Source organism: Marmota flaviventris, chromosome 6, assembly GCF_047511675.1.
Source record: "Marmota flaviventris isolate mMarFla1 chromosome 6, mMarFla1.hap1, whole genome shotgun sequence".
NCBI classification, from domain to species: Eukaryota; Metazoa; Chordata; class Mammalia; order Rodentia; family Sciuridae; genus Marmota; species Marmota flaviventris.
The window spans coordinates 54,007,047-54,034,760 of NC_092503.1; the positions used below are offsets into that span (position 1 = coordinate 54,007,047).

The following is a 27,714-nucleotide window of genomic DNA, read 5'->3' on the forward strand; positions in this document are numbered from 1 at the left end:
AACCTGCTACCAGGTAGATAATGATTAACCATGGGGTTGGCATTATATTGCAGTTTCATTAGTAGTCTCAGCTCTGGACAGAATAGACACTTGGCAGTAGTGATGTTGGCCTTGGAAAAGGGGAAGTCTGTGTTGCTAAGCCCACATATGAGCTCCATACTACTGTGGGATGTTCAGAGTCCCATTGAGAAAGCAGGGAGTAGCTGGAAAGTGATGCTGATACTCTCAGGGCATATTATTTTGTCAACTTGATTAATAAGAGCCTCCTCTGCTATAGATTCCCTTTGGTGAGTATTAACTTAAGACCCAAATATGATCATAGTCTGTGTTCAACCAAAGGCTTCGTCCCGAGCCCATAGTGCTCAACCAAATCCACATATTCCATCTTTGTGGGCCTATCCTCTGAGAACACCCCACTCCTGGTACCAGTTCTGTTTCAACCTTTGGACAATAAGGAGACAGAAATCACATAGTAATTCAAACATGGAATGTTTAACATAAATAATCATTAACTATACCCAAGGATCAGCATAATGGGGGATTGTCTGATAAGTAATAAATTCTAAAAAATATAGGAATTGCAAATTTAGGAGCAGTGACTACCTTCCAAGGCTCAGATCCAGACTTCATTAGAGACTACCTAGACAAGGCTTACAAGAGAACAGAGAATTTCTCTGAGGTGACAAAGTCACCCAAGGAGGTGCTGGAGGGATCCCTTCAGAAGAGGTTCTGTGCCAGAGGCACTCTACCCTGAAGCGCATGCAATGCTAGAATCAGACATGGTACAAGCCACATGTATTGTGAGAACTTGATGCTGCTAAAGCCATACACACTGAAAGGATCTGCTTAGAGGAGCACACCAGAACCTTGAAGAGAAACCCTTCTTCTTCCTACAGATTTGCTCCAATACTCTCTCCTGACAGAGTTTAACATTTGCCAGTTGACAAAGAGGAAACATTTACAAGGTCCAGATAAGTTATCGCAGAACAGAAAATGAATCTGAGCTGACTTATAACAAATTGATAACTTGGATGGTATCTTATGCTGAAGCTTGAGTTTAGATATCAAAGTTATCAATCTTCCTCTTCTTGTTTTTTATATTCTGTTTCTGAAATAAGCTTGTGTGTGTGCATTTAAATATTTAATCCATTTTGGCAAAAGATGATAACTTAATTTGCTTTGAATACACTCAACCTTCTCCATAATTAGAAAAAAGACTCATATGTCATGTATGTGTTAGAGTTCCGTTGCCATAACAAATATCCTAGATAATTAACTTAAAAAGAAAATGGTTTACTTTGGATCACAATTTTGCAGTTTTCATTCCATGGTCAATAGGTCCCACTAGTTTTAGGCCTATAGTGAGGTAATATTTCATGATTGGAATATGCGGCAGAGGAAGCTGCTTACCTCACAATGCCTTGGAAACAGAAGAGAGAGGAATGACTTCCAGTATCTCCTCTGAGGGCATGCCCTCAGTGACATAACTTCCTGCCACTATGCCTCACTTGGTAAAAATGTTTCACCACCTCCCAATAACACTATGGGCTCGGGACCAGGCCTTTAACACATGGGTCTTTGGGGACATTTAGGATCCAAACTATTGAAATATATATTTTTGGTCTAATAACTAGTAGTAAATAACAATACAAAAATTTATGTATGTAAATATGTTTCTTAGGTCTGTTCTATTTATTTATTTATTGCTTTACTCAGATTTTGAAAAAGAACAACAAAAAAGACAGATTAAGACTTTACTAAGTCTGAGAACTTTGACATTTGTAGGAAGAATAAAAGACTGAAGAGGGATTGTGTTCTTAAGTGAAACGAATAAGATGGTGCTTTCAAGTTTATTTGGATGCAGCTCTATTCAAATACAGTGGTTTCACCTAGTAAAACATAGCCCAGCAGCAGGACCTCTGTCTTGGCTATCCCGCCTACCTGGTAACTCTCAAAGTCACATTGAGAGGCTACGGTTGGCCAACAGCAAGGGAGAGCTTATAGGAATGTAAATCAGTGCAAACTATCTTCCAAGATAGTAGATAAGAAAAATGAGATAAAAGGCTTAATGGGGGTAAGAGTCATTTTTATTCATTCAAATGCTCATAGAAATAAAATTTGGGAAAAGATGTGATTACCAATCAGATCCAAATGGGATTCTGGATGGAGCTGTTTGGACTTGAAAAGCTGTAATTTGGACATCTCCTGTCACATTGGGTAGGAAAACCTTATCAGTCCTCTTTTTGTGTTTAATGGGTACCTGTAATATTAAGCACATAGTATTGTGTTTTTTTTTTTTAATGATGGTGAATATTGCTTGGTATAGTGTAATAAAAGATCACTGTTGTTAATGAGACTAAAATCTTTGGTTCAGTCTGGGCTATGCCTTCAGTGTGCCTTCTCATACCTACTTTGCCACTTGTTATATGGGAACTGGTCGAGAATGAATCCATCAGTGGAAAGCCATTTCCAGCTAAGGACAAAAAGACTTATCTGTCTAAAGCAAACCACAAATTCCTTAATATTTTGTTACTTATGTTAGTGCCAAGGTATTTTTTAGAAAATCATTTGTGTCCCTACATTTCAGCCACTTCCTCTTCAGTCAGTATTTATCTGGCCTGACTCAGAGGCCTTGTTTAAGAAGCCAGACCTTAAGTTAGGTCTGAAATGGTTCCAACTAACTTTGTGCCTACCCTGGCCTTCAGGATTTTTACTTGGGGTCCCTTTATTGAACACAAGCTAATGGGACCACAATATACTTCATTATAGGGTTTATTTATTTATTAGGGCAATGGCCGATGAATAATTAACCCTGACCATCACCCACCTAAATCTCTCAAATATTCACTCTCTCCACTTAGGCACTTAGTCAGCTACATGGCAGCCTTTTCTTTTCTTTTTTTTTTTTTTTTACCATTTATTTATTTATTTCATACATGACAATAGTGGAATGCATTACATTCATAATTATCCATTCACAGCACAATTTTTCATAACTCTGTTATGTTCACACCAAATTATGCCATTATACATGAGCTCTCCTATTGACTTTTTTTGCATTACAATTCTTAATACACCTTCATACCACAATTTATCATATCTCTGTTTGTATATAAGGTATGTTGACACCAAAATCACATCTTCATACATGTATTTTGTATAATCATGAACACCTCCTTCCACCCCCTCCCTTTCCCTCCCACCCCTATTCCCTATCTAGAGGTAATCTTCCTCCCTTGCTCTCCCTCCCTACCCCACCTTGAGTCACCCCACTTATATCAAAGTAAACATTCAGCATTTATTTTTTTGGGATTGGCAGCCTTTTCAATCACAAGAGCTGTGATCACCAACACGCCCAAAGTATGCAGAGTCTTCAGGAGTGAAATAGAGACTAACTGAATCTTGAAAGGCCCTGTGGTTGCACATACACAAACTGAACTTTGCTTCCTTTTAGAAAAGGCTTTCACAGCCAGGTGCAGTGGCACACACCTTTAATTCCAGCGGGTCACCAAAAAGGAAAGAAAAGGCTTTTGCAAAATGAATAGACATAAAGTTTGCCCTCATGTATCCATCAGCACTACATCCATAGATTCAACTGTGGATCAAAAAAATATTTGAAAAAAATTGCATCCCTTTTGAACATGAACAGACATTTTTGTCATTATTCCATAAACAATACAGTGTAACAAGTATTTCCATAGTGTTTACATTGTGTTAGGTATTATAGTAATCTAGAGGTGATTTGAGGTACATAGGTAAATGTATGTAGGTTGTATGAAAATACTATGCCTTTTTGGGTGCCTTATGTTTATTTCCACTGTTCATTCAAAAAAAGATGTTTAAAAGTGCCATAAGAAAGTTGAAGTAGTAAGACAACTTCTAGCTTCAGAAAGTAATTAAGTTCAATATCAGAAAATATTTTTAAGAATTTTTTTTAATTAGGGACTTCAACATCCATGGATTTGGGTGTCCATGGGAGTCCTGGAACCAATCTCCATGGGTACTGAAGGTGACTGCACAAAGATTGGTGAGCCAAGCATTGGTAACCATTAACCACAAGGCTCTGACTTGGTTAAGGTGTCAGCTAGTTTGGTCCCAACCTATTTCTCCAATTTCTTTTCTTTTTTCTTTTTTTTAATTGTTGATGGACTTTTGCTTTATTTATTTTTATGTGGTACTGAGGATCGAACCCAATGCCTGATGCGTGCTAGGCAAGTGCTCTGCCACTGAGCCACAACCCCAGCCCTCTCCCCTTTCTTAAGTTTAGAAATATTGCAGCAAACTTTTGGACTAATAACTAGACCATCAGTTGAAGAATTACCCAATTTAAACAACTTCTGAGAATGACATAATTTTCTTTGAAGAAATGATTACATCTTTTCTTCTTATTTTTTCTGAAAATAAGGGGAAGAATTCTTAAATGTGTTGATTAGATATGCAAATCTCAGCGCTGGGGCTCTGAAAGATATTGGAGCAAAAAATATACTAAAGAAGTGTAGAGAAGGTAGTAAAAGAGGATGTAAATGTTGTTTTATATCAAGTAAAAGCTAAAATATTTTTTAAAATTCTTTTTTTATTTTTTATTTTTGGTACCAGGGATTGAACTCAAGGGCACTTAACCACTGAGCCAAATCCCCAGTCCTTTTTTGTATTTTTTTAATTTAGAGACAAGGTCTTGCTGAGTTGCTTAGGGCCTCACTAAGTTGCTGAGGCTGGCTTTGAACTAACAATCCTCCTGACTCAGCCTCCTTCTGGGATTACAGGTGTGTGCCACTGAGCCCAGCTCTCGTGTGTTTTAAAATGACTTCTGAAATTCTTTATTTCTGCTCTATTAGGAAAATCAACTAAGAGAGCCAATGCTGCTAATTAATTATTATGGATGGTTTAAAAAATAAAATCAGAGATAGAATATAACAAATTGTTGAAACTCATTTTCACACCCAATGATTGACTTTGTAATTGAGAAAATACCATTGGACTTAATGATTTCAACATTAGAATTGTTTTATCCAGATCCAAATTACCTAGATAAAATCTTTGTGTACAATTTTTCTAATGTAAGTTTGAAAACTTAAACCTAAAACCATGACATCAGATTTAAATTTTTCATTGTTTCATACATGTAAGTGAACTTATCATTACTTACAGTCTTGGGTCTTTGAATTCTTCTTGTTATTTTATTGCCCATAAGATTAGTCTTTAAAAAATGTTGGTGGGAGTATCTGGATAATGTAGAAGCAGAACTTAGGGAGCAGTGAGCCTGGGATATAAGGCCTATAAAGTTCAAAATGTTATAAATTAGATCTTTGGTTGCTATAGGCCCAGATTTAATTATAAAATTTTAGAGCTTAAAATGGGGATGTAATCCAACTTTATCCATTTTGAGTGACGATGTCAAAATTTGGATGGAGTTTTTTGCCTGAGGGTCACATGATCACGTAAAAGAGGTGAATGACAGGAGACGTGGAAGCCTAAGTAGCTAGACTGCGAGCTGTTCAAACTAACTGACAAAGGCAATGAACTGGATTTGCAGGGTGAGGAAGAATAGCTCACAAATTTCTGACTCAAGCAACTGGATATTCGGCAATACCATTTGCTGAGATGGTGCCTCCTCTACCCCAAAAGGAGTCAGGCCTGCAGGAGGAGAGGAAGATGGATTTCATTTGACCTACTGAACTTGTGAGCTGGAGACACCTGAATGCAGACATCCAGGAGTCACTGGATATATGGGTCTAGAGCTTGGAGGGGAGTTTCGAGCTGCAGGTGTGGACTTGGCCAACAGTGATTAAGCCGTGGGAACACAGGCAATTATCATCCAGAAACAATGTGAGGAGAAGAGGCCAGACAGAGCCCTGGATAACTCTGATGTTTAGAGGTTGGATACAGGAGAAGGAATTGGAAAAGGAGACTTAGAAGCAGCAGCCAGAGGAAGAGAAAGAAACCACAAGCCCAGAGCCTTGGAAATAAAGGGAAACAGAAACTTAGGAGAAGGGTGTGGTCATGCGTGGCAGGAAGTGAGGATGGTGTCCATCCATTGTGCTTGGAGACATGGAAGTCTTGTTGATCCTGGCAAAAGCCACTTCAATGAAGAGGTGGAGACAAAAATCAGATTGTTGGTAGTGTGACAGAGAACTGAGTGATCCCCAAGTGCCATTCTCCCCTTTCTTCTTTAGTAATAAAACTCCAAATGTTTTGTTGCACACACAGAATCTTAGAGTAAAAGCTACATTTCTCAGTCTCCTTTGTGTGGTCTTCTAGATAAGTGCTGGCTATGGAGACATAAGCAGAAGTGTCCTATGTGACTTCTAGGAACTTTCCTAGAAGGCACACTAAGGGAGAAGTGGTAGTTCACTAGGACACATTAACCCAAAGGGAATTTTAAAAGATGCTTGGCTAAGCTGGAAGCATCAGAGTGGAAAGGAGAGAAACAAAAATTCCAGAGACTGTGGTGGGCACAGTGTAAGACAGGGAGCTGCTCAGGGTCAGTGGCCAAAACAGGACCCTGAGTGCACTTGATGCTTTGTTTTTAGCTGGGGCAGAAGTGACAGTGGCCAGGCAGGGGACACCAGTGCCCATGGTGAGGGCTGGGTGGCAGGGATAGAGGCAGAGAGTGGGGCCCTGTGGGCTTTACCAGCAAGCCCAGTTCTTCTCTGAGTAAACCCACTGTAACTTGATCTTTGACTTTGTCTAATCCTGAAAGACGGTTTTCCCAGCTATTCACATTGGCAAATAGCCAAAAGGAAACACAGATAAAGGACAAACACATGTATGAAACTGTAGTAACCAACATTTGCATGATTACCATCTTGAGACTATTCTAAGTGTCAGGTATGCATTATTCCATTTAATTCTCAGAACAAGTTTGAGGTAAGAATTCCCATTTTACTGAGAGGCTAATTAACCTATCTAAGGTCACACCACCAGTAGTGACAGCATTCTAGCTATCTTCTCCAAAGCCCACACACTCATGTGGCCATGCTACAGAACAGGAAGGAAGGGGCTTGGCTGGTCCTAAGGATAGAACAACAAGGGTTAATGACATTTGGTCATATTCGTGATAGATCTAGAAGAGTACTTACACTGTATTTAGTCCTCCTCTAATGGAAGAGAAAGCTAGGTTAGCATCGTCCTGGGGTCCGCTGTTCCATTCTGCCTGCTGCTTGTGCTGCCCAGAGAGCTATTTTGGGGAGGGTACTGGGGTCTGAACTCAGGGGCACTCAACCACTAAGCCACATCCCCAGCCCTATTTTGTATTTTTTATTTAGAGACAGGGTTTCACTGAGTTGCTAAGTGCCTCGCTAAGTTGCTGAGACTGGCTTTGAACTCGCAATCCTCCTGACTCAGCCTCCTGAGCTGCTGAGCTTACAGGCATGCACCACCACGCCTAGCCATAGAGCTATTTTGATTGCCATTTTCACTGGACTCCTCGAGCTCTCAGCACCCAAGAAGCATAATGGACTTCATGAATAATATCTGAGAAATGCGGTCATTGGTGTCCCAACTCATTAGGATGCTTTAAAATCCAGTGAAGTACTCAATATTCTTTAAGTGGCATATTCTCCCAGGACCAGTTGTTATCGATTGAAACCTTTTAGATGTCAGTACTCCAAGGTGGAGTAAATTAGAAAATTCTGACAATAAATGAGAATTAAGATCCATTCATCCATGTGTTGTTCATTCATCCAACAGATATCATGGAGGACCCATGATGACCCATTGATCATAGCCACTGTGTTGTTATTGCTAGTCACTGAGGCCCTCCTGCAGTTCAGACCCCTGAGTCTGGATGACTCATCCAGCTGGGGAGGGCTTGCTTACCGCCTGGGGAGCTCCTCTGGATGGACAGCTGCTCAGTGTCAGGAAGCTGACTCTGTAACTCCTCTATGCGCTGGAAAGCATCCAGCTTCACACTGCGCTCCTGGGCAAGTCGGCTTCTCGTCTGAGGGTAAAGGGTTTGGGAAGCAGAGAGGCTTTGTGGTGTTCTCTTTAGTTCCCTCAGTTCACAGTGGGGTCTGAAGGGTCCCAGGCTCCCTGATGAAGTGCAACCAGGTCTTATCAAAGTCCTGTATAGGCTGAACTCAGCTTTCTAAGAATCAAGAGCTTCAAGGAAGACCAAGAACTCAACTAAAGAGGAACAAAAACAACCCTGGAATCCCTTGAAGGAAGCTAGGCACTTACATTTTTTTGTTTATTTCACCAGCTAGGTAGAGGAATAGGAAGTGAGGGCCCAGTTCATACAAGACCTTGGAGACCAAGCAATGACATCTGCACCAAGGACCCTTAAAAACCCTGGATGGTTTGAAACGAGAAAAGAATTGTTCTCCCTCAATCTCAGCTGGGCATCTGCTGGGAGAGCATGTCTCCTGGGTCTGAGAGAAGGTCCATCCCCAGGGCTAACCTTTACATTTTCTTGGGTAGCTGTCCCCTCGCATGGCTGACTCATAGTCCCCCAGCTAAGAGGAGCTAAGGCCAAAGTACACCTCATCTGCATAGATCATAAGGATTTTTTTCCTTTTACATGAATCATATCCTGATTGTTTTTAATTATTAAAAAATAATACATGCTGTAGTGGGTTGAATACGGTTCTCAAAATTCACATCCACCTGGAACCTCAGAATGTGACTGTATTTGGAAATAGAGTCTTTGTAGGCAGATGTAATGAAGTTAGTATAAGGTCATACTGGAGTTAGACCTTAAGTTATCCCTACATCCAGTGACTATTGTCCTCACAAGAAAATGACAGGGTAAGGATATGGACACACAGAGGAACACATAAAGAAGAAAGACATGGGATGCTGGTGCAGAAACTGGAGTGGTATAACTACAAACCCCAGAATGCTGAGAATTGCCAGCTGTCACCAGGAACTGAGAGAGAGAGAGAGACATGGAACAGAGACTTTCTCAGAGCCTCCTAACAGAACAAATGTTGCCAACACCTCGATTTTAGATTTCCGGCTGCCTGAACTGTGATAAAATTAATTTCTATTGTTTTAAGCCATCCAGATTGTGGTAAACCATCCCGTTTGTGGTAATTTATTATGACAACCCTGGGAAACTAAGACACATGCTAATCTAAAAAATTCAGCCACACGTGTTTTAAATCCTACTCCTGCTGTTCCGACCCAATGAGGAGGCCCCTGCACGCTCGCAGCTGTCTGAAAACGGGGAGGGGGCTGGCCTTGTGTGCATCGATACTCTCGACTGGAATTTAAATTTCAGTAGATTATCAGAGCTGCAGAGTTAGGGAAACTTCCTCATATAAACTAGGTCCAATGTATTCCTTCAATGTATTCCAGATATTTATGGAGGATCCACAATGGGAAACATGTCAAGATTTCTTGAGCCAGGCCAGGGTTAAATAAATCTGAGAAGTAAATATAGTATCTCATTGCACTGAGAGGCCACACACTTCTCCCAAAGCCACACAGCTGGAGGACTGGGGGTATAAACCAGGCAGTCTGACCTGTGTTCTTTCTAACTGACCTCTCCATGCACAGAAGACAGGAAGGGACACTGATGCTCTCTGAGGTCAGGTAGCCATTATCTTCCCACAAAGGTGGAGGCTAGAGATGTGGTAAAGAACCCACAAATGGCCACGAGGGCTCTTGCAGGTCAAGAATTGCTCTTTGCGGTGGGGAAGCCCAGGGGTCCGTGAGCTGTCAGAAGAGCTAGAGGAGTAGTTTAAAAAGGACAAATGGTTTTGACATACATATAGTGAAAATATGTATTTATTGAAACCTCAAAATATCTGTTCTGACTACCTCTAGAACCTCTGCCATTAAATAATTAACAATTAACTCTAGAATTTTGGCAAATGGAATCTATGAATCTATTTTTGAGGTAGCTTTTAGAAAAGCATAATATGGCATGCCAATTTTTCTTATAGGTTCAGACATTTATTTATTTATTTTGGCACTGGAGAATTGAACCCAGGGTCACTCACATCTGAGCTATATCTCTAGTCCTTTTTATTTTTTATTTTGAGTCAGGGTCTCACTAAGTTGCTTAGGCTGGCCTCAACCTTGCCATCCTCCTGCCTCAGCCTGCCTAGTTGCTGAGATTACAGGCATGTACTACCACAGCTGGCTTATAGGTTCAGTCATTTTAGTATTCTTTCCAAGAAATAAATGTGAAATTCTAATTTTTTTTATTCTGAAACTGCTCATTTCCTTTCTTCGTTTCTACACAATTTCTTTAGCAACCCTTGAATTCAGTTTCAACCATAGACTTTTCCTTATTGATCTTTTGAGCACCTGAAATCCTTGACCAATAATTTAATTTTCCCATTACTTTTCTGACTCCTACTGTCTCTGGTGGATGATTAAGGGCTTTGATCACCCCGTGGGTATATGTGAAACACCTTTCCTGTAAGGTACCATTTCTTTGTCCTCTTCTATTGAATTACATCCTGTGGTCTGCTTTGTCAGAACTTGAATTAATCTACATCTACATTATAATAAACCTCCTCATCTTTTTTCCCTGCGGGATATATTTAATAAAAAATACAATTGTGTCTGCAAGCCATTTTTGCCTTTCATTTTTGTGTCTGCATTTCTAGAAGCACTTGAATAAAATCCTTTTATAATAGCTTCCATAATACTTGCTGCTTTTCCAGGTTACTTCTCAGAATTTTCCAAAGGATGCCAAGTTCAAAGGCTAGAGTTGGGTAGAATGTGCTTTTTAGGTGGTCAGTGGGTGCCGAGATGCTGAGCCTTGGGGCAGTTAGGCCCTCTCTGCTCATCCAAGCAATTATCCCAGTGTAGTTTAGATATGACCATTTCCTCTATGTGCCTAGAAGTGGCAAAGGTGGCTGCTATGGAGGGCAGGAGAGAGGTATGGAAAGGGAGGGGAGTGAGCTGGCTCTTGGGGTGCCCAGATTGGCTTTCACGGGAGCTCACCTGTCGGAGGTCTCGCTCCATCTTTCTCCGCTGAAGCTGGCCCAGTTTTGAAGCCCTCTCAGCCTCTTCGGTGAGGAGCTGCAGTTGCTGTTCTTTGTGGCCCACTTCTTCCAAGAGCTTCTCCATGCTGGATGTTTTTATGACATCTAGCTGCTGCCGGGTGAGAGCTTCCTGGGTCACTCTGTGTTCTAGCTCCTTCAACAGCTGGGCCTGTGGCAGGAAGGGCCAAGCCAGAAGGCAGCAGAGGTGGGGCATGGCAACAATCATCCCCGCTACCAGGGCCCAGGGCAGGTCTACGTGGTGCTCTGGGTGACATAGCCCAGGCAGCAGCAAGGGCACCAGAATCTAGCCTGACTCTGAGGCAACAGTCAGGGAAACAGAACAAACAAGCACGTAACATAATAAGCCAGGTAAGTGATAATGCCACCATCTGGCAATAACAGATCAAGTAACTTGGTCTTCTGAGAGCAACATTTGATGATAATGTGTATGTTAATTAGCTCATTAACCAAATAATCATATCTATCATAAACTATATTTTCATTGCCATGGAGCCTTTATCATGGGGGAATAGCAGAGGGCTGGTTTAACTGCACAGACAGGAGCAGGTGTGGGATACAAGCAACTAGCTGGGAAGGGAAATTCTGATTTTGAAGGAAGGAAAAGAATAGTGATCATCTGGTTCTGTTCCAAAGTTTTTCAAATCAGCAGCACTTTAAGTACTAGGTGGTCATTCTTAGTTGTAACATTAGCAATGATTATTCATATTGGTATGGCCACTTTACAGCTAACCAAGTAACTCACTGAGGCACAATCACAGAGGAAGTAGAGTCCAAAATGCACAAGTCATACTTCAGGTTTTAAATATGCCCAACTTTCTCAGGCTGTTATTTATAGTCAACTGTTCTGACTCTAAACCTAAGAAAAATGTGGGGTGCCAGTTTTTTCTTAGGAGTTCAGTCATATCTCAGTGTATTTTTCATGATATAAATGGGTGTCAACCTCGTGTCTCTGTGCTTCATTCATACTCAGAAGGTTGACACAGTTAGGGAAAGTTTAGAGCTTATACTGCATGCTCCTTTGTTTTGGGGCCAGTCACCATGGAGAAGCAGCCACTCCTGAAAGGAAAACTTTGGATGTATCATCAGAAAGGACCCAAGACTTTCCACTTGGGGGCTAATATTGAAGCTTGGACAAAACCCCCAGACTTGGGTTGCTGTGTATGAAGAGTGTACACAGACCACAAAAAGCCATGTTCAAGGCAGAGCATAGGTCCAAAGACACCCTTTGGTAAAATGATCCTCAGAGAAACACACACACACACACACACACACACACACACACACACACACAATGATCTTGCTTATGAAAAATATTTTATCATTATAACTAAAGGTTAGTAAGAAAAAAGTCTCTTGGCTACTGCCCTTGGTTTCTAGACTGGAGAGGAGACAGGAAGCTATCTTTTTCTGTCTGGGCCATCTGCTCAGCTTCACCCTATGGAGCTCTGGTGGTTGCTACCGACAGCCACAGTGCCAGTTGTAGTGGCCACACTCAGCTTTGCAGAGAACGTTCCAGGAGAGGGAGGAGGAGGGTCTGAAGCTCAGATACCTGGTCATCCTGCCGCTTCCGCATCCTGGCATTGTCAGCCTGAGCACTGGCCAGGGCCTGCCTGAGAGCTAGCAACTGTTGGCGAAATAAACCTGCTTCCCGCTCTGCTATTAGCTTGATGCGCAAACATTCTTTTTTACTTCGAATAGATTCCTGTAAACATCCCAAACACAGTAAGATAAGGAATAAGTTTCCATATTTTTTGTTTCACAAGTAGTGCCCAAACCATCCATCCTTTAAAATTTCCAGTAGAATGGAGTTCTTGCTGGACACTGCTTCCGTGATTGTAATTAAGAATAGTTCGAGAGCCGGGCGGGGTAGTGCACACCTTTAATCCCAGAGGCTCGGGAAGCTGAGACAGGAGAATTGTGAGTTCAAAGCCAGCTTCAGCAATGGCAAGGTGCTAAGCAAATCAGTGAGATCCTGTCTCTAAGTAAAATACAAAATAGGGTTGAGGATGTGATTCAGTGGATCAAGTGCCCCTGATTTCAATTCCTGGTGGAAGGAAGGAAGGAAGGAGGGAGGGAGGCAGGGAGGGAAGGAAGGAAGGAAGGAAGGAAGGAAGGAAGGAAGGAAGGAAGGAAGGAAGGAGCAACAGATCAGAGTAAATAGACTTCTTTCAGGAACAGTCAGTGGAAGTTTCCAAACCGCTATCTATCAACATGTGCTTTGGCTTCAATTTGCTTTGAAGCAAATTTTCCATCTACCGATACTTCATTTTCCTCAGATGCATCAAGCCCAAAGACACACAGTATTTTGACAATGAGCTTTGAGCCCTTGGTAAGATCTCTCCTTCATCTTTTCACTTTCTTTGTGCTCAATTCTCTATCTGTTCTCCCTGGCCAGTTGCTTCTTTTCTGTTTCCCCCAAAGGCTCTGACGTTGTGGCCAACTGTCAGATTTTTCAGCGTGGCTGTCCCTGCCACATGACACCAGTACATCAGCTGCAGTGAGGCAGGCTGAGGAGGCCCCCTGGGGCTGCGGAGCCTCCCTCCCCAGCACTCACCTTCTCTGCCCTGCTCAGCTGGCCCCGGAAGTGTGTCTGCTGCACAGCCTGCCTCCAGAGGCCTAGGCTCCTCACTTTGCACACCAGGGCAGCCAGGCTGCGGTTGTCCTGCTCCAAGGCCAAAAGCTGCTCCTATCAAGAAAGCTCAGTTTCAGAAAACCCTGCCCCCAACCCTTTTCCCAGGAAGAGCATCAATCCTAACATCAAAAACATGATACAATTGTGCAGTGAACCCTGGTCCCCTTGAAATGACTACCAAAATGCTTTCTCAGGGAAACCAGACTGGAAAGCAAGCAGGGTGAAGGGTGTGGCAGATGCTAGGAAGAAGCACTGATATCCCACTACTAAGTGAACTCATGTACCTTGGCTGCGTTTTCTTTTATTCCTTCATCAGGCCTGGCAGAGCCCCATTTCTTCCTTAGCTCCTTCATATTGGTGATCCCTTCTGTTCTCACTTCACTGATGAGCTCACACACTTTCTGGGTCAAATTAAGCCAATTCTCATTCAGCTTCTCCTACAAATTATAGACTCATGTCAAGAGAGTATAATGGGTTTGGGAGGCATGAAGGACAGTGGAGAAAGAACTATTTTGCCTTCTGAAACCTAACTTTTGGAAATGATTCCACATTCAAAGATCCTCCACCCAGATTATTTTTCCAATGTGGATTCTATGGAAGTCACAACAGTGGCCCCTTAAGTGTTAATCTTTCATCCACAGGGCTTCATCATTTGGACACCTTCATGTCCTAGAGTGTGCCTTGCTTGTCAAAATCAAGGCAACTTGAGTCAGGAGGACAGTGGGTAGAACAGCGAGAGGTCAGAGGCAGAAATCCTACCGACAGAATCGCCCCCTGGGAAGGGTTACTTGGAACAATTGAATTTTGCTGTGAGGTTGACTCAGAGCAGAATCTGACCAGAAAAGACACTACAGATGACCCATCACTGAGGAACTCCATTAAATATGGATAAGTGGAGGAAGGAATCAGGCTGGCTGCCTTCCTATTTAGGTTCTGGCAGAAGCCTCATTATAAAAACGTTCTTTTCTAAATGGCTTATGGCTAATGGCTTATGATGAAACAGCTCGATCAATGCTAAATATAACTGCAGCCTTAGGGTTGTGGACTGAACTGTGTCTCCTCGAAAATTCACACATTGAACCCTAACGCTCTTTGTGACAGTGTCTGGGGATCTGAGATCTTCAGGAGGGAAGTAAGGTTAAACTGAGGTCATAAGGGTGGTTCCCTATTTCAGTAAGACTGTGGTCTGTCAGAAGAGGAAGACAGAAAGATAACTTTCCCTTTTTCTCTGCCATCTAAAGGCACGGGAAGAAGACGGCCAAATGCAAACCAGAAAGGGAGTCCTCACAGAAGCCACTCTGATTTTGGGCTTCTAGAACCGTGAGAAAATAAATTTCTGTTGTTTAAGTTACCCAGTCTATGGCACTTTGTGATAGCAGCCTGAGCAGACTAAGATACCTAGACTCCTTCTGACCCACATCTTCAAAGAAGCAGTCAGGAAGATATGCCAGCTGAGAGATATAGCAGGAAATCTGGCTGCTGGTCACATGGCAGAAACCTCACCATCCTCTTGGGACCCTGGAGGAGAACAGGGATTCCCTACTTTGGGGGGTTTCATGGAACTACTTTAGCTTGAGAAGAAAAGATTCCACTTCTTAATCTTGAAATCTGGTAAAAACTAACAGGATCTGAAGAATTATTTCTCGATGATCAAATACCTGAATGATTACTTTGCAAATTTCAGCCTTCACTGTCTACTCATTCCTCTCCTGCAGCACTAGAACCAGCTCATTTGGGTTTTGATCCTCTTATATTTGTAAGTATTTGTACTTTGCAAATTAGAGGAAATCTCTAACCCTCTCTGGAATGACTAGGCTAAGGCAGAGCACCGCAGGATCTCCTGTTAGGACCCTTCTGGAACGCTTAGAGAGAGAGGGAGGCAAGGACCCACATGGGGGCTGGCTCTGGAATTCATCCAATAGTAGAGATGGGGGCAGGGCCAGAGGAAGCTATGGATTTCAGGGTTGTATGGTTGTATTTGTTGGGCAGCTGGATCAGGCTTTCTGATAGTCCATTGTGGGCTGCGTATCTATCTTACAGCTGCTCAGACATAAGAAAGTGACTGGTTTCTGTAGTGCTGGGAGCACATGGGTATACCATTACTCCTTTTCTGGATGCTTCTTCATTGATAGGTCAGCAGCTCCCTGACACTGGATGTAAGAGAAAGGAAGGTGGGAATATTGAGGATTGGAAAAAAAATCTGAAGCCAGTTCACATCCCTCATCTGCCCATGAGCTCTCAAGAGGTACTAGCTGCTTCTTCCATTGAAGTCTGGCTGGGCCCAGGGGACTGTGCTCCCCCATTTGGGGAGTTACTCTCCACAGAAACAACAATGGTAGACACTGGTAAGGATTTGAACCAGAATATCCTCCTCTTTTCAACTGCAACAAGATGGCGACTGGCAGTAGAGTAAGAAAAAATAAACATCTAACTTATCTAAAATTCAGTGTCCATCAGGGGAGAATAATGACAACCCATTGCTAACTTTCTCTCTGCAGCAAAAACTTACAGCGGGAAAATTCTTGGCCCCAAGAATGTCTTATTACCGTTAAGTCCATTCTGCCATTGACTCCTTGGTGTATAGCCACAGGGCTGCCCAGAAGACCGACATAGGATACTTACTTTTCTGTGTAAACAGGTCATAAACAAAGCTTGGACCAATGCTTCATATTCTTCTTGGACTTCTTTAATTTGCTTTTTGAGATTTATGTTCTCCTCTTCCAAATCTGTGAGTTGGGCTCTCAGAGCAGTGATTTCCATGATCATATCATGACTGAGCTCTGCAACCTAGCAGCAGAAACACACACACAAACACACACACACACACACACACACAATTTATGGAAAACAATTTAGGAATTCCAAAGTTCTACTATAAAAAAGTTCTTTATAGATTACTGTAGAATTTGTACTTCTCTTTTGAATCTAAGGAAGAAAGTGAATATCCTGCTGTGTAAATATGGACAGAAGAATCTCATCTTGATTCAAAGGTCTCACCATGGTGCCAGACACATAGGACTTGCTCGGTAAATGGTTGCTGAATAAATGGCCCCAAAGAACTGCTATTTGAGAAATTTTCAATTAGAGAAAATACCTGACCTATCTTGACCTTCATCTCCAAATTGGCCTTTCCTTGATCCCTCAGCCCAAATACTTCTTCGTTTTGGGGATGCACTTTAACTGTCCTCAAAGGAAAACAAACACCCCCCTCCTATGCCAAATAACAAGACTCCCAAAACAACAAAGTAACAAAAATAATTAAAAACTCAAGAAAAAATAAAACACCCTTAAAACTCATTGCTTACAAAAAGTAAAAACACATTCCTTGGGTGTTTCTGCAGGCACCTTCATTGATGGGACTTTCACAAGCAACCCATGCAAATGACGCTCAGAAATCTCACTTCTGGCAAACTCTGAGAGTGTAGATGTGAGAATGGAGAAGAGAATCTTTTTAAGAACTGACCTACCTGACCAGCATGGTCTTCAGGTGGCACTTGACTTCTTTGTAACACCTCTAGTTCCTGAGAAGAAAGCAGTGCACAACCAAACACCACATATTTACCCTCCTCACCACAGCTTGGTTCAGGAGGACACATTTCCGACGCCTCCTATTTGTGTTTATGGAGCCTCATTTTGAGACCCTCAGCCTCATCCTGGAGCTGGGACTGTGCTTGCCACACCATTAGACTTTAGGATTTATAACACAGCATCAAGAGACAACATCCTCTCTCCACACTGGTACAGGGAACCCAACCATGGGCATAGGCCCAAATGGATGGGAATAGGCCCAAATGGGACAATTCCAAGATTTATTATTTGATATTTTTGTGCTTCATTTTTTTTTTTTTTTTTGGCTAGTCTTAGATCTTTTCCTCTTTTTCTCAGATACAAACTAGAATTATACTGAGGCTCTGATGCAATCTATTTCTAAACAGTGTGCTATTTAGGACAGGAGAAGTGACTCTTCGATCCCACCAATGGGATTTCACAATTATTATTATTATTTTTTTTTTTTTTGCAGAGCTGGGGGTTGAACCCAGGGCTTTATGCATGTTAGGCAAGCACTCTGCCACTGAGCTATACCCCCAGCCACCAATGGGATTTCATTTTAAGAAAGTGGCATCAGTGAGATTGACCATGATATGCATGCCGAAGACAGTTTTTTCAAGAATCCTGGCTTCTCTGCTAGACCAGGAATAGCCTTGTGTTTGCTGAGCCAGGAAAGGTCAGCTATGCACCTTCCAGCTCATGGCTTAGTCACCTCCTGCATTCCCCACTGGACACTCTCAAAGCACACAATTCAGTATTGCTGGGGCCATCACCTATGCAGTGGAGAATATCAGAACCCAAGAAAATAAGTTGACAAATTTGGAGTGTTCCTTTCCCCCTCAATTCTGGCATAAGAACTGGTCCCCTCCCCATCCCTGCTCAGTTTTACTTTCTCGTTTGAATTACTCTGGGCCTCCTGCCCATAGCCCTTCCCTTAACTGGTTCTCCTCTCTCTGGGTACCTACCTGCTCCTTCTGGCAGAGCTTCTGCCTAGTGTGCTGCAACACATGCTCATAACACATGGAGTAGGTCTCAAAGTTGCTGCGTTCTCTTGCCATCACATCACAACCCAAGGAAAGGAGGCAGGCCTCAAGGTGGTCTTTCCTGAAGGTGATCTGAAAAAACAGGAGCATTATTCCCAGCAGCTCCAGCAGGGTGGAGCAGCCTCACTATGCCAGGGCTGGAGGCACACATTGCCTTGGCTTGGAGAAGGACTTGCATACCCAATCCGTACCAAAACTCCAGGCTGGCAAACCTCTCTCAACTCTGAACATGTGCAGTGCCCGGGACAAGACGACAAATGGAGACTGCCTATCATGTGTCTAAGTATTTCAAGTTTATAAATCAAATTAATACACTATTAAAATGCAATGTTTAATTCTCCTATCTTGAAAGATTAGACCTTCAAAATGGTCTGAAAGTCTAGGTTTGAATTTATTATTCATGGACTACTTTGAGTTCTATGCTGAAGGGTGGGGAACTGGGGACAGTTGGTCTCCAACCCAGAATTTACAGTATGACCCCATTCTCTTCCCACCTTGTGAGGGCCTTCACAGTCCTACTGACTGGACACTGAAGCCTGCAGGTTCAAACTCCACCCACACCCCTACTCAGCTGCCTCTTGGCCACCCCCCAGGCCAGGGGTGTGCACACTAGTGGTCCACTCTTTCTCTGGAGAGGAGCCCCATGTAGACCCCAGACTCAGGGAATTCTGGAATCCCAGGTTCCTGCAATACAGTCTAGAAGGAAGGCCAGGGCTCTGTGTGGACTGTCCCTGTGGCCCAGAGGATTTATTACCTAGTAGGGAAGAGCAGGGCTATAGGAGGCAAGAAGGGGCCTTGTGAAGCACAGGGCATGTGACAGGGGCCCCTGCAGCTCTGTTCTAAGGACCCACATGGCTCACTTTCTCAGCAATTCCATTCATCCTCTTTCTCCAGGAGACTGGGCATACTCTTTAAGAGGTGGCCATTAAAGAATAGAGAAGTCTACCCCTCCAAGGCAGAAATGGGAGTGAATGGAGAGAAATGGGAGTCAATTTATGAAACACAGATCAGATGACCCAGTCAGGACCCACACATCCATTCAGGTGTGGGTGTATGTCCTGCTGTGTGTATCAGTGTGTGTGTGTGTGTGAGTGTGTGTGTGTGTGTGTGTGTGTGTGTTTTGGAGGTCTTATGTCACTAATTCCAAGAGCCAGCTGGCACTTGAGCTTGATCTGTGATTCTGCCAAGGTGTGGCCAGCTCTTGGCTCCCTGGCAGACTGCTGTAGGTTGTCCTTGGAGACTGCACTCGTCCCCTGGCTCTGATTCACTTGTCTCTGGAAGTCCAAGATACTGTCCCATCAGTGCAACCTCAGCGCCAAACTGACCTTCAGAGAAAGTTCACAGTGGAATTTGCCAAGGCAAGTTATTGAAGCAAACTAGCAGAGGTGGCAAATAGTAAGAAGTCGTAGCATGGAGGAGGGAGTGGGGAGGGCGGCTCCTCCTGCTGCTGTGAGAGCGGGGGCACTTCTACCACTCTTAAGGAGATCAGGCTGGCAGTGTCTATGACAAGAGTGTGATGTGTTTGGGCTCTTTGACCCAGTGACTCCTCTTTTACAAATTTATCTTTAGGGAATAATAAAAGTTGTATACAGAATGTATGCAGACATATTTTTTTAAAAAAATATTTTTTCCAATAGAAAAAAAAAATGGAAAACAATCTAAAGTGCCTAACAAGGGAATTAAGCAGAATCCATTTGGTTTATCTACCCAAGGAAACACTGACCAGCCTCCAACAATGGACACACATTTACTGACAAGGGTTTAAAACATATGGTTAAGTGAAAAGAACATGCTAGGAAATGAGTCATGTAGAATAATCCTACTATATAAAAACTTAAAAAGTGCATGAACAGAAAATAGGTTGGAAATAAAGTTTGGAAGGAAACATGCCAAAATAATAATAGAGGTTATTAATGAGTCTATTTTCTAAAAAATTATATTTCTATTTTCTAATATAATCTATAATACATATTGTATATTTCTAATATAATATAATCATAATATGTAATTAAGTAATGATATACAAATGCACAAAAATAACATAAATATACTAATTAAGAGTTATGCTTTTAAAAAGTCATCCATCAAATCAGCTTGACAGAATGGAATCCAACGTGGACAATGGAATCAGGACATGTCTGCCTGTGTGGAATTGAATGAGCAGCCAGGCAGCCTTGGGCAGGAGCCCTGCCTCCCCTGACTCACTCTCCAGGGTCTTCCTTAAGGGGCCTTTCAGTGGGAGATGAGAAGGCAGGTCACCCTGCCCCTGTTCTGGTCCCACTCAGGTCCTGGAAGGTGAGCAGCAGGACAGCTGTAGTTCAGCAGCTGACACAAGGCAAAGGGAATGTCAGGTTCTTTGCCTAGACCCTGCCTTCTCTGTGGTGAAAGGGCCAGGCTACGTGGGCTTAGTAATGACAAAGGAAACTCTTCCGGGGCTGACTGATGAAAACTTGAAGCCATGAGAAGTCATGAGACTGCACAGTGGGCCAGTAAGGTGTGGCCAGTGATCTCATCCAGGCCCAGCACTCAGAGCCAGCCACAGTGACTCACTCCTTACTGTCCTGAGCATCACCGCCTGCATGTGGATGTTCCAACAAGGCCTCTGACAGCACTTTAGCAAGGCAATCGCTTCTCATACTAATGCCGCCATAGCCCCTGCAGAACAGTATTGCAGAACTGAACCCCATGGCCCTCTGTTACCCAGCAAGGATGAGGAGCCCTATGGTGACACTGAGGAGTTGGGAATGGCCAGGACTCTTCTGCTTGAGCATTCCCAGAGGCCAGAGGAGTTTTGTTGTTTCTCTTGGTGGCTTTGCTGAGGCCTCTGGAGAGGGGCTGAAGGATCAGATTAAGGGCCAGCCCAGAGGGCGTGAGTCTGGGAGCAGGGAAAGAGAGTAACTGCTCAGGTAGAGCTTCTTCAGAGAGCCGTGGAAAGAGGGGTGTCCAGGTGGTGCACATAGGATGCTGTGACTGACAGGCGAGGGAGAGATACAGGCAGACTCCTGGGGTCCTGGCTGTTCCCATTCTTCAGGGGAACTTCAGTCTGTGCACTCGACCTTCCAGAGATAGAATTTGATGCTCCTTGAACAGTAATTGCTGGAATACAGCCGTCATGGCTTCTGATGGCACATTCCTACAGCTCTCAGAGTCACTCTACAACCTACCGCTGCCTTCCTGGGTCACTGTAAATGTCACTGCGGCTTGAATGTAGTGTGAACAGGCTTCATCAGCCCACTTCCTTTCTGGGCAGCAGAAGAGCCACAGTCAGCCCTTTGGCCTGGTTCTGCCCAGTGAGCAGCCCTGCTCTCCTTGGGGCTGAGTCTTTCACCACCATTTAAACCTGAACTGTACCAGGCATGTGTTACACGCCTGTAATCCCAGCGGCTCGGAAGGCTAAGGCAAGAAGACCACAAGTTCAAAGCCAGTCTCAGCAACTTAGAGAATCTCTAAGCAACTTAGGGAGGCTCTGTCTCTAAAAAAATATAAAAGGGGCTGAGGATGTGGCTCAGTGGTTAAGCACCTTTGGGTTTAATCCCTGGTACCTAAATAAAGAAAAATAAAAATAAAATAAACCTGAACTATAATGGATGGTGCTGGCCAGAAGAGCACTGGCTTGCCCCACAGATTCTTCCAGGGAGCCAGCCTATGGGGAAGCATGTCAGGTGCTCGACCTTATGGGGAAAAAGTCTGGTCTTATATCCTGCTGGGAGCATATGGTTCAAAAAACACCTCTTCCAGGAAGTCTTCCCTGACTTCTCTAAGCTCATGTGGCAACCTGAGAGGGCTCTAGCAAAGCATTTACTCCTTTTCCAGACATCACTGGTTCACCTAACTGTTGTCATAAGGGCAGGGATTATACTTCTCGCCTTTATGTCTCTAAAAAAGTGCCTAGAAAAATAGAAATCTCTGGCATATAAATGGAAATGGTTCTGAAATCCACAAAATAGGTTTCTATAGTTCTGATTTGAAAAATGTCTGGTTTCTTGCTGGGCGAAGTGGTAGACGTCTAAAATTCCACTGGGAAGACTGAGGCAGGAGGATCACAAGTTCAAGGCCAGCTTGGCAACTTAGTGAGAACCTGTCTCAAAAAAAGAGCTGGAGATGTATGGTAGAGCGCCCCTGGGTTCAACTTCCAGTACCAGAATAAAAATAAATAAATAAAAGGCAGTTTCTTGCTTTATTGTATTTGGTATAAAATTCGGACAAGAAAAGCTGGTTTTCTAGAATTTGGAGAAGGAAACAAAGATCACAAGAAGCCAACATGGGTTCAAGAAAAAGTGGTCAGATTAACACTATTTTCTCAGGAAACACAGTAACCATGGTGTATCTGGGTTCAGCAGGACATCTGAGAGGGAAAACTGGGAGAACGTGGGCTGTATAAAGTGCAGCTGGATGGGCTTCTGGCTACTGAGAGCCTGTGTCCAAGGAGGACCAGGCTACCCAGGACCTAGAGTGGGCAGTATGGAGCCAGGGGCCTGTCCTGGAATCTACTGCTATTAATTATTTGAATGAGGATACCAGATTTCAGGCTGGTATAAAATTAGGAGAGCGTAGTGGATGACAAAAATCCATATTTTCAAAACTCTCAAGAGGTCCAAAGAGTGAACCAAACTGAACAAGAACGAGGCTGATAACATGGCGGCATCAGGAAGTCTGAGTGCAATGTGTGGGCTTCAGATGACAGCTTAATGCGTCAGCTGTGACGTGGCTGCTGAAACCCAACACACTCCGAGGCATTAATCCAAGCAAAATATCCAGGACAAGGTCACTGCTGGCCAGAAAGCCATGAATTTAAAGAAGACTGATCAAGATGGCAAGGGTATTCCTAGAAAACCACAGAAGGAACTGGGAACAGCTTCGTCTGAAGGAGAGCAGACAGGCGAAGGTCCTTAAGGCAAGCTCTTGCCATCTGTGCTCTGCCCGGAGGCATCCAGGTGAAGGGGGAGCCCAGAGACTGCTCCATTTTCCAGTCCATGTTTCCTGGCACGGAGCTGCCCCATCAGGAGGAAAGGGTAATGATTTGTAATCCAACACCCAGGGGGACACCTGTTTTGATTTGTCCTTCCAAAGTTGCCCCTTGCTGTAACTGTCTTCACACATGCTAACAATGGCTTCACTGAACTGGCCCCAGACATTTAAAGGTTCATTGTCGGGGGTCAGAACCATGATCTGTGGCATCTCAGAAAAGAGAATCCGTGGCGGAGATGTGGGGTTGTGGAGCCTGCAGACCAAATCCAGCTCAGGAGGCGCTGACTAAAGCAAGAGCTGCCTATGGTTGGGGGGAAGTTTTAAGAGAGACTGAGCTCCTTGTCACTGCAGATGATCTAAAAGAGTCTGGATGCTGGAGGGACCCAAGCATCCTGAGGGCCCATGCTTCCTAGACACTGGCAGACCAACAGCAACCTCTTCCAGAGTTTCTCGAGTTTCAGTTGTACCTGCTATGGGTTCACCCTGCCTAGCCATGCCCATATTTCTTCCCTACAAGATTTTATCCTGGGTGCTAAGCATACAGAGGAGCATGCAGGGAGCAGAAATTGAACCACAAAATTGTCGAGGTTGTTTAATTGGTGCATTAAAATCATACATAATAGTATGTTGTTTGCTTTTATTGTGGTAAAATATTTATTAGGTAATATTTGTCATTTTAACTATCTTCAAGTGTACAGTTCAGTGACATGTTGTTGGGAAACTGTCACTACCAGCCATCTCTGGAAATCTTTTCATCTTGTAGAACTAAAACTTTGTGCTAATGGTACAATCACTCCTCTCCTCCTCTCCCTAGCCTCTGGCAACCACCATTCCATTTTTTGAATCTATGAATTTGACTTCTCTAGTTACCTTAAAAAAATGGAGTCAGACAGTATTTTCCCTTCATTTCACTTAGTATACGTCCTCAATGTGTCTATGTTGTAGCATGGATCTGCATTTCCTTCCTTTTTAAGGCGAGCCACATTTTTAATGCAAACATTTTTCTGAGCATGCCCTGCCCTCTCCATCTGTGTACCCCCTCATCACAGGGTATGGTCCCATGTTTGTGTATAATAGAAAGCTGAAAAACTACATGTCAACAATCAACATCTGAGGAAGAATGTATCTCCGACCAAGCTTGTGAATGCTTTACTTCATAATTAAGAACTGAAGTGTTTATTATAAAATGATGAAGAACATTTTCAAAAACTTAGAAAAATGTGTTTCAAGAAAGCATTGTTTAAAAATTGAGCACATTTTGCCAAAACAGATTTTTAAAGTGATTGAATATTGGTGATTCATATCTACCCAAAACATTTATTAATCATCCTAAAAATTTTATGTCCAAACATCCACGTTTACTCTCGTATTCTGCTTTTTCAGGGGATTTTCTTGATTTAGCTAAGCACTTCCTGCCAAGAGTAAATATGTTTTGAAATTCCAAGGATAGTGTGTGTGTATTAAATACATATTCCTGTTAAGTATAATAATATAGAGTGGTATGGACCTACATATTTTTCTGGCAGGATGTTCACACAAAAATTACTGGTGCCACTTCCCTTTGTGGAGAAGGAACCAGGTGGTGGATGGGATGGGGATGTCGCTCAGTGGCAGAGTGCCCAGCATGTGTGAAGCCCTGGGTTTGATCTCTGGCACTGACAAAAAAGAAGGAGGAGGAGGAGGAGGAGGAGGAGGAGGAGGAGGAGGAGGAGGAGGAGGAGAGTAGAATAGTAGAAGAATGAAGATGTTACCTTTCTGTGCTGTTGGGTTTTTTTTTTTTCATATTGTAGATTTTAAAAATGTTTTCTAATTAGTATTTTATAGGCTCTTTTGGTTTTCCTCTAAAATTTTCTGTACTAACAGATCAACAGCAGGAATGAGGCTAAACATAAAAGTCAACGCATTCACAAACTCCAAAGTTGCTTTAATCACCTAACTAAATTCAAAATCAGCCAATATATTTTTTCTGTCTACTCAGGATCTTTATAGACATCAGACTATTTCCAATATTCATATTGCAACAAATTATTACAATTTGGGATTCAGATTCAGTTTTCATATCATCATTCTTCAGGAGTAAAGGAAACATTAGGAGCTGTGTTAAATGATGAAGTGTTTCTTTGGGTTTATACTAAAAAAAAAAAAGAATGACTAATTTTCAATACATACCTCTGGTCCACTGTCCTGGTAATTCTCCATTAATTTCTGTATAAATTTCTCAACTATTTGTGGTCTTGCAACTGAAAAATTTTCTTTCATGACTTGATGTTTCCAAAGATCTAGGACGGAAAACATGTCAACACTGGTATCGCAAAACACCAAGCGTCATTAACAGCTATGAAATGGCAGCTCTCTGAGACCACCATGGGCACAACAAGCTGTCATTTCCACATGCACTAAAACCTGGGTGAGGCAGCAGAGGGGAGGTGGTAGTCAAGGACCCAGAACTCTCTGGAACATAGAATAAGGAAGATCTCTGGCAAGATTCCTAATGAAAAGATTTAGAAAAGCATTTATGGAGTCCAGTAAACAAGGTTCTGTTACCATAACTAAAAAGCCTGAGTGAACCATTACTATTGATTCTATAAGATGCCTATTTTCACTAATATCCTGTATGTGTATGAGCAATATTTCTAGTCTAACACAGCTATCAGAAACAAATGAGCGACATGGCTGAGACATGTGCAATGAGGCATGTACTGTTGTCAGGGTAACATTGTTTATGGCAGCAAAAGCTTGGAAACTCCACAGGTGTCCCTCATTCAGGATCTGGTTACTTACAATATGATATGTCCTTTTGATAGAGTAGTATGCAGCTACTGAAAAAAGAAAGTCTCCCTATACTTATGAGCAAAAAAATAAATAAATAAAAAACAACCATAGATTAAGTTACAATAGCAAAGTGCAGAACAGTAGATATAAAATGATATCTTTAAAAAAATTTTTTTGTACTTGTAGATGAACAGCATGCCTTTATTTATTTATTTATTTATTTTTATGTGGTGCTAAGGATTGAACCCAGTGCCTCACATGTGCTAGGTAAGCGCTGTACCACTGAGCTGCAGTCCCAGCCCCTAAAATGTCATCTTTAATAAAAAGATATAATAAACACAATTAGAAGGATATGGCCTCAAGACTATTCAGGGTCATTGCTCCAGAAACTTCCCGGTCTTTCTCCTATGTCATCAGTTCTCCTCTCTGGCCTGGATCATTCACAATGGCACACGCATTTCTCCCAATAAAATAATAAAAATCCTTCTCTTGAAACTGCCCCCCACCTTACTCCATCAGCTGTGGCCTCATTTCTTTGTATCCTTTTATAGCAAAATTCCCAGAAAGAGATGTCTACACTGAAACTGTCCTTGGCTTGTCTCAAATTCCTTCTTAAACCCCTTCACCTGGTTTTCATTTCCACCAGACTGCTGAAACCGATTTTGTCATGAGTGCCAACCATTTCCTCTGGTTAAAGACAGTGGTTTTACTTCCCTACCGGCAGCATTTCACCCAATGTGTTAACTTCCTAACTGAGAAAGTTCCTTCACTAGGCATTGGGACGTTACTCTGGCTGGTTTCCCTTGTACTTCGATGGCTGCTCCTTCTAGGTTTCTTTCCCTGGTTCTCCTTCTCCCCTCCCAGCTCAGAGTGTCCCAGGGCTCAGGCCTTGGTTCAGCTCCTCATTTCCTCACATACCCACTTTCTTGGCTAGCTCATCTTGACTCGTAGCTCAATCTTACTCACATAGTGACAATTCTCAAAGTTAGACCCAATACCCACTGAGCCTCTCTTCTTGCAGTCTAAAAGGCATTTAAAGCCTAACTTATGAACAAATTCCCAGTTTTTCCTCCCTAACTTATTTCATCAAAAGCCGATTTTGTCTCAGCTCAAGGAAATTCTATTTTCCCATCACTCAGGTCAAAAAATCTTAGAGTCATAATGAACTCATCTCCTTCTCCCATCCCCAATAGTACCCAATCTGTTAGTGCCTCCTTCAAAATCTACCCAGAGTCTGACCACTTACCCTTCCCTCTATTCCCAACTCTGAGTCACCATCTCCTCTTGTTGGATTATTGCCACAGCCTCCAAACCAACCTCTCCCTTCTTTCATCCTTTCTTCCTTCATAGTTCTACCCTCAATATAGCAGCCAGAGAGAATCGGGTAAAATATAAACCAGATCACGTCTCTCAAAAGCAAAATAAGTGCTAAAGTCGTTACGAGACTCTGCATGACCCATCCTCCTTGCCCCATCCCTCTCTGACTTCATCTCCTGCTCTCTTCCCTCACACCCCCTCCTCCAGTCACACTTGGGGTTGCTGTTCCCACATTAGCAGGACATGCTTTACTTAGGGTTTTCGATTAAGTTGTGCCTTCTGTCTGGGATGCTCTTCACTTGAACACCCTCTTACTAACTCAGAGAGGTCTACTCTGATCCAATGCCCCCCCCCAAGCCTTTTCAAAACCATCCTCCATACTCCATTATTTTAAAAAAAAATTGTGGTTTATTGCTTGCTGTCTCTCCTATTCTTGATTATAAACTCCACAAGAGTAAGGATTTTTTGCTTA

The 27,714-nt window shown here is 42.8% G+C and overlaps 1 protein-coding gene across 1 annotated transcript in view; it reads right to left on the reverse strand.

The window, feature by feature from the left end:
* Window positions 1-2,107: 2,107 nt before the first annotated feature.
* Window positions 2,108-27,714, reverse strand: part of LOC139706115 (coiled-coil domain-containing protein 162-like) — a 33,251-nt gene continuing 7,644 nt past the window's right edge. Inside the window, exons 5-15 of the mRNA XM_071613797.1 lie at window positions 25,323-25,432; window positions 18,108-18,257; window positions 17,061-17,114; window positions 16,216-16,380; window positions 13,878-14,030; window positions 13,516-13,647; window positions 12,511-12,663; window positions 10,900-11,109; window positions 7,819-7,939; window positions 5,147-5,274; window positions 2,108-2,260 (exon numbers count right to left, since the gene is read on the reverse strand). Coding sequence (XP_071469898.1) covers window positions 2,135-2,260; window positions 5,147-5,274; window positions 7,819-7,939; window positions 10,900-11,109; window positions 12,511-12,663; window positions 13,516-13,647; window positions 13,878-14,030; window positions 16,216-16,380; window positions 17,061-17,114; window positions 18,108-18,257; window positions 25,323-25,432 — 1,502 coding nt within the window. The 3' untranslated portion in view covers window positions 2,108-2,134. The remainder of the gene's footprint in view (window positions 2,261-5,146; window positions 5,275-7,818; window positions 7,940-10,899; window positions 11,110-12,510; window positions 12,664-13,515; window positions 13,648-13,877; window positions 14,031-16,215; window positions 16,381-17,060; window positions 17,115-18,107; window positions 18,258-25,322; window positions 25,433-27,714) is intronic.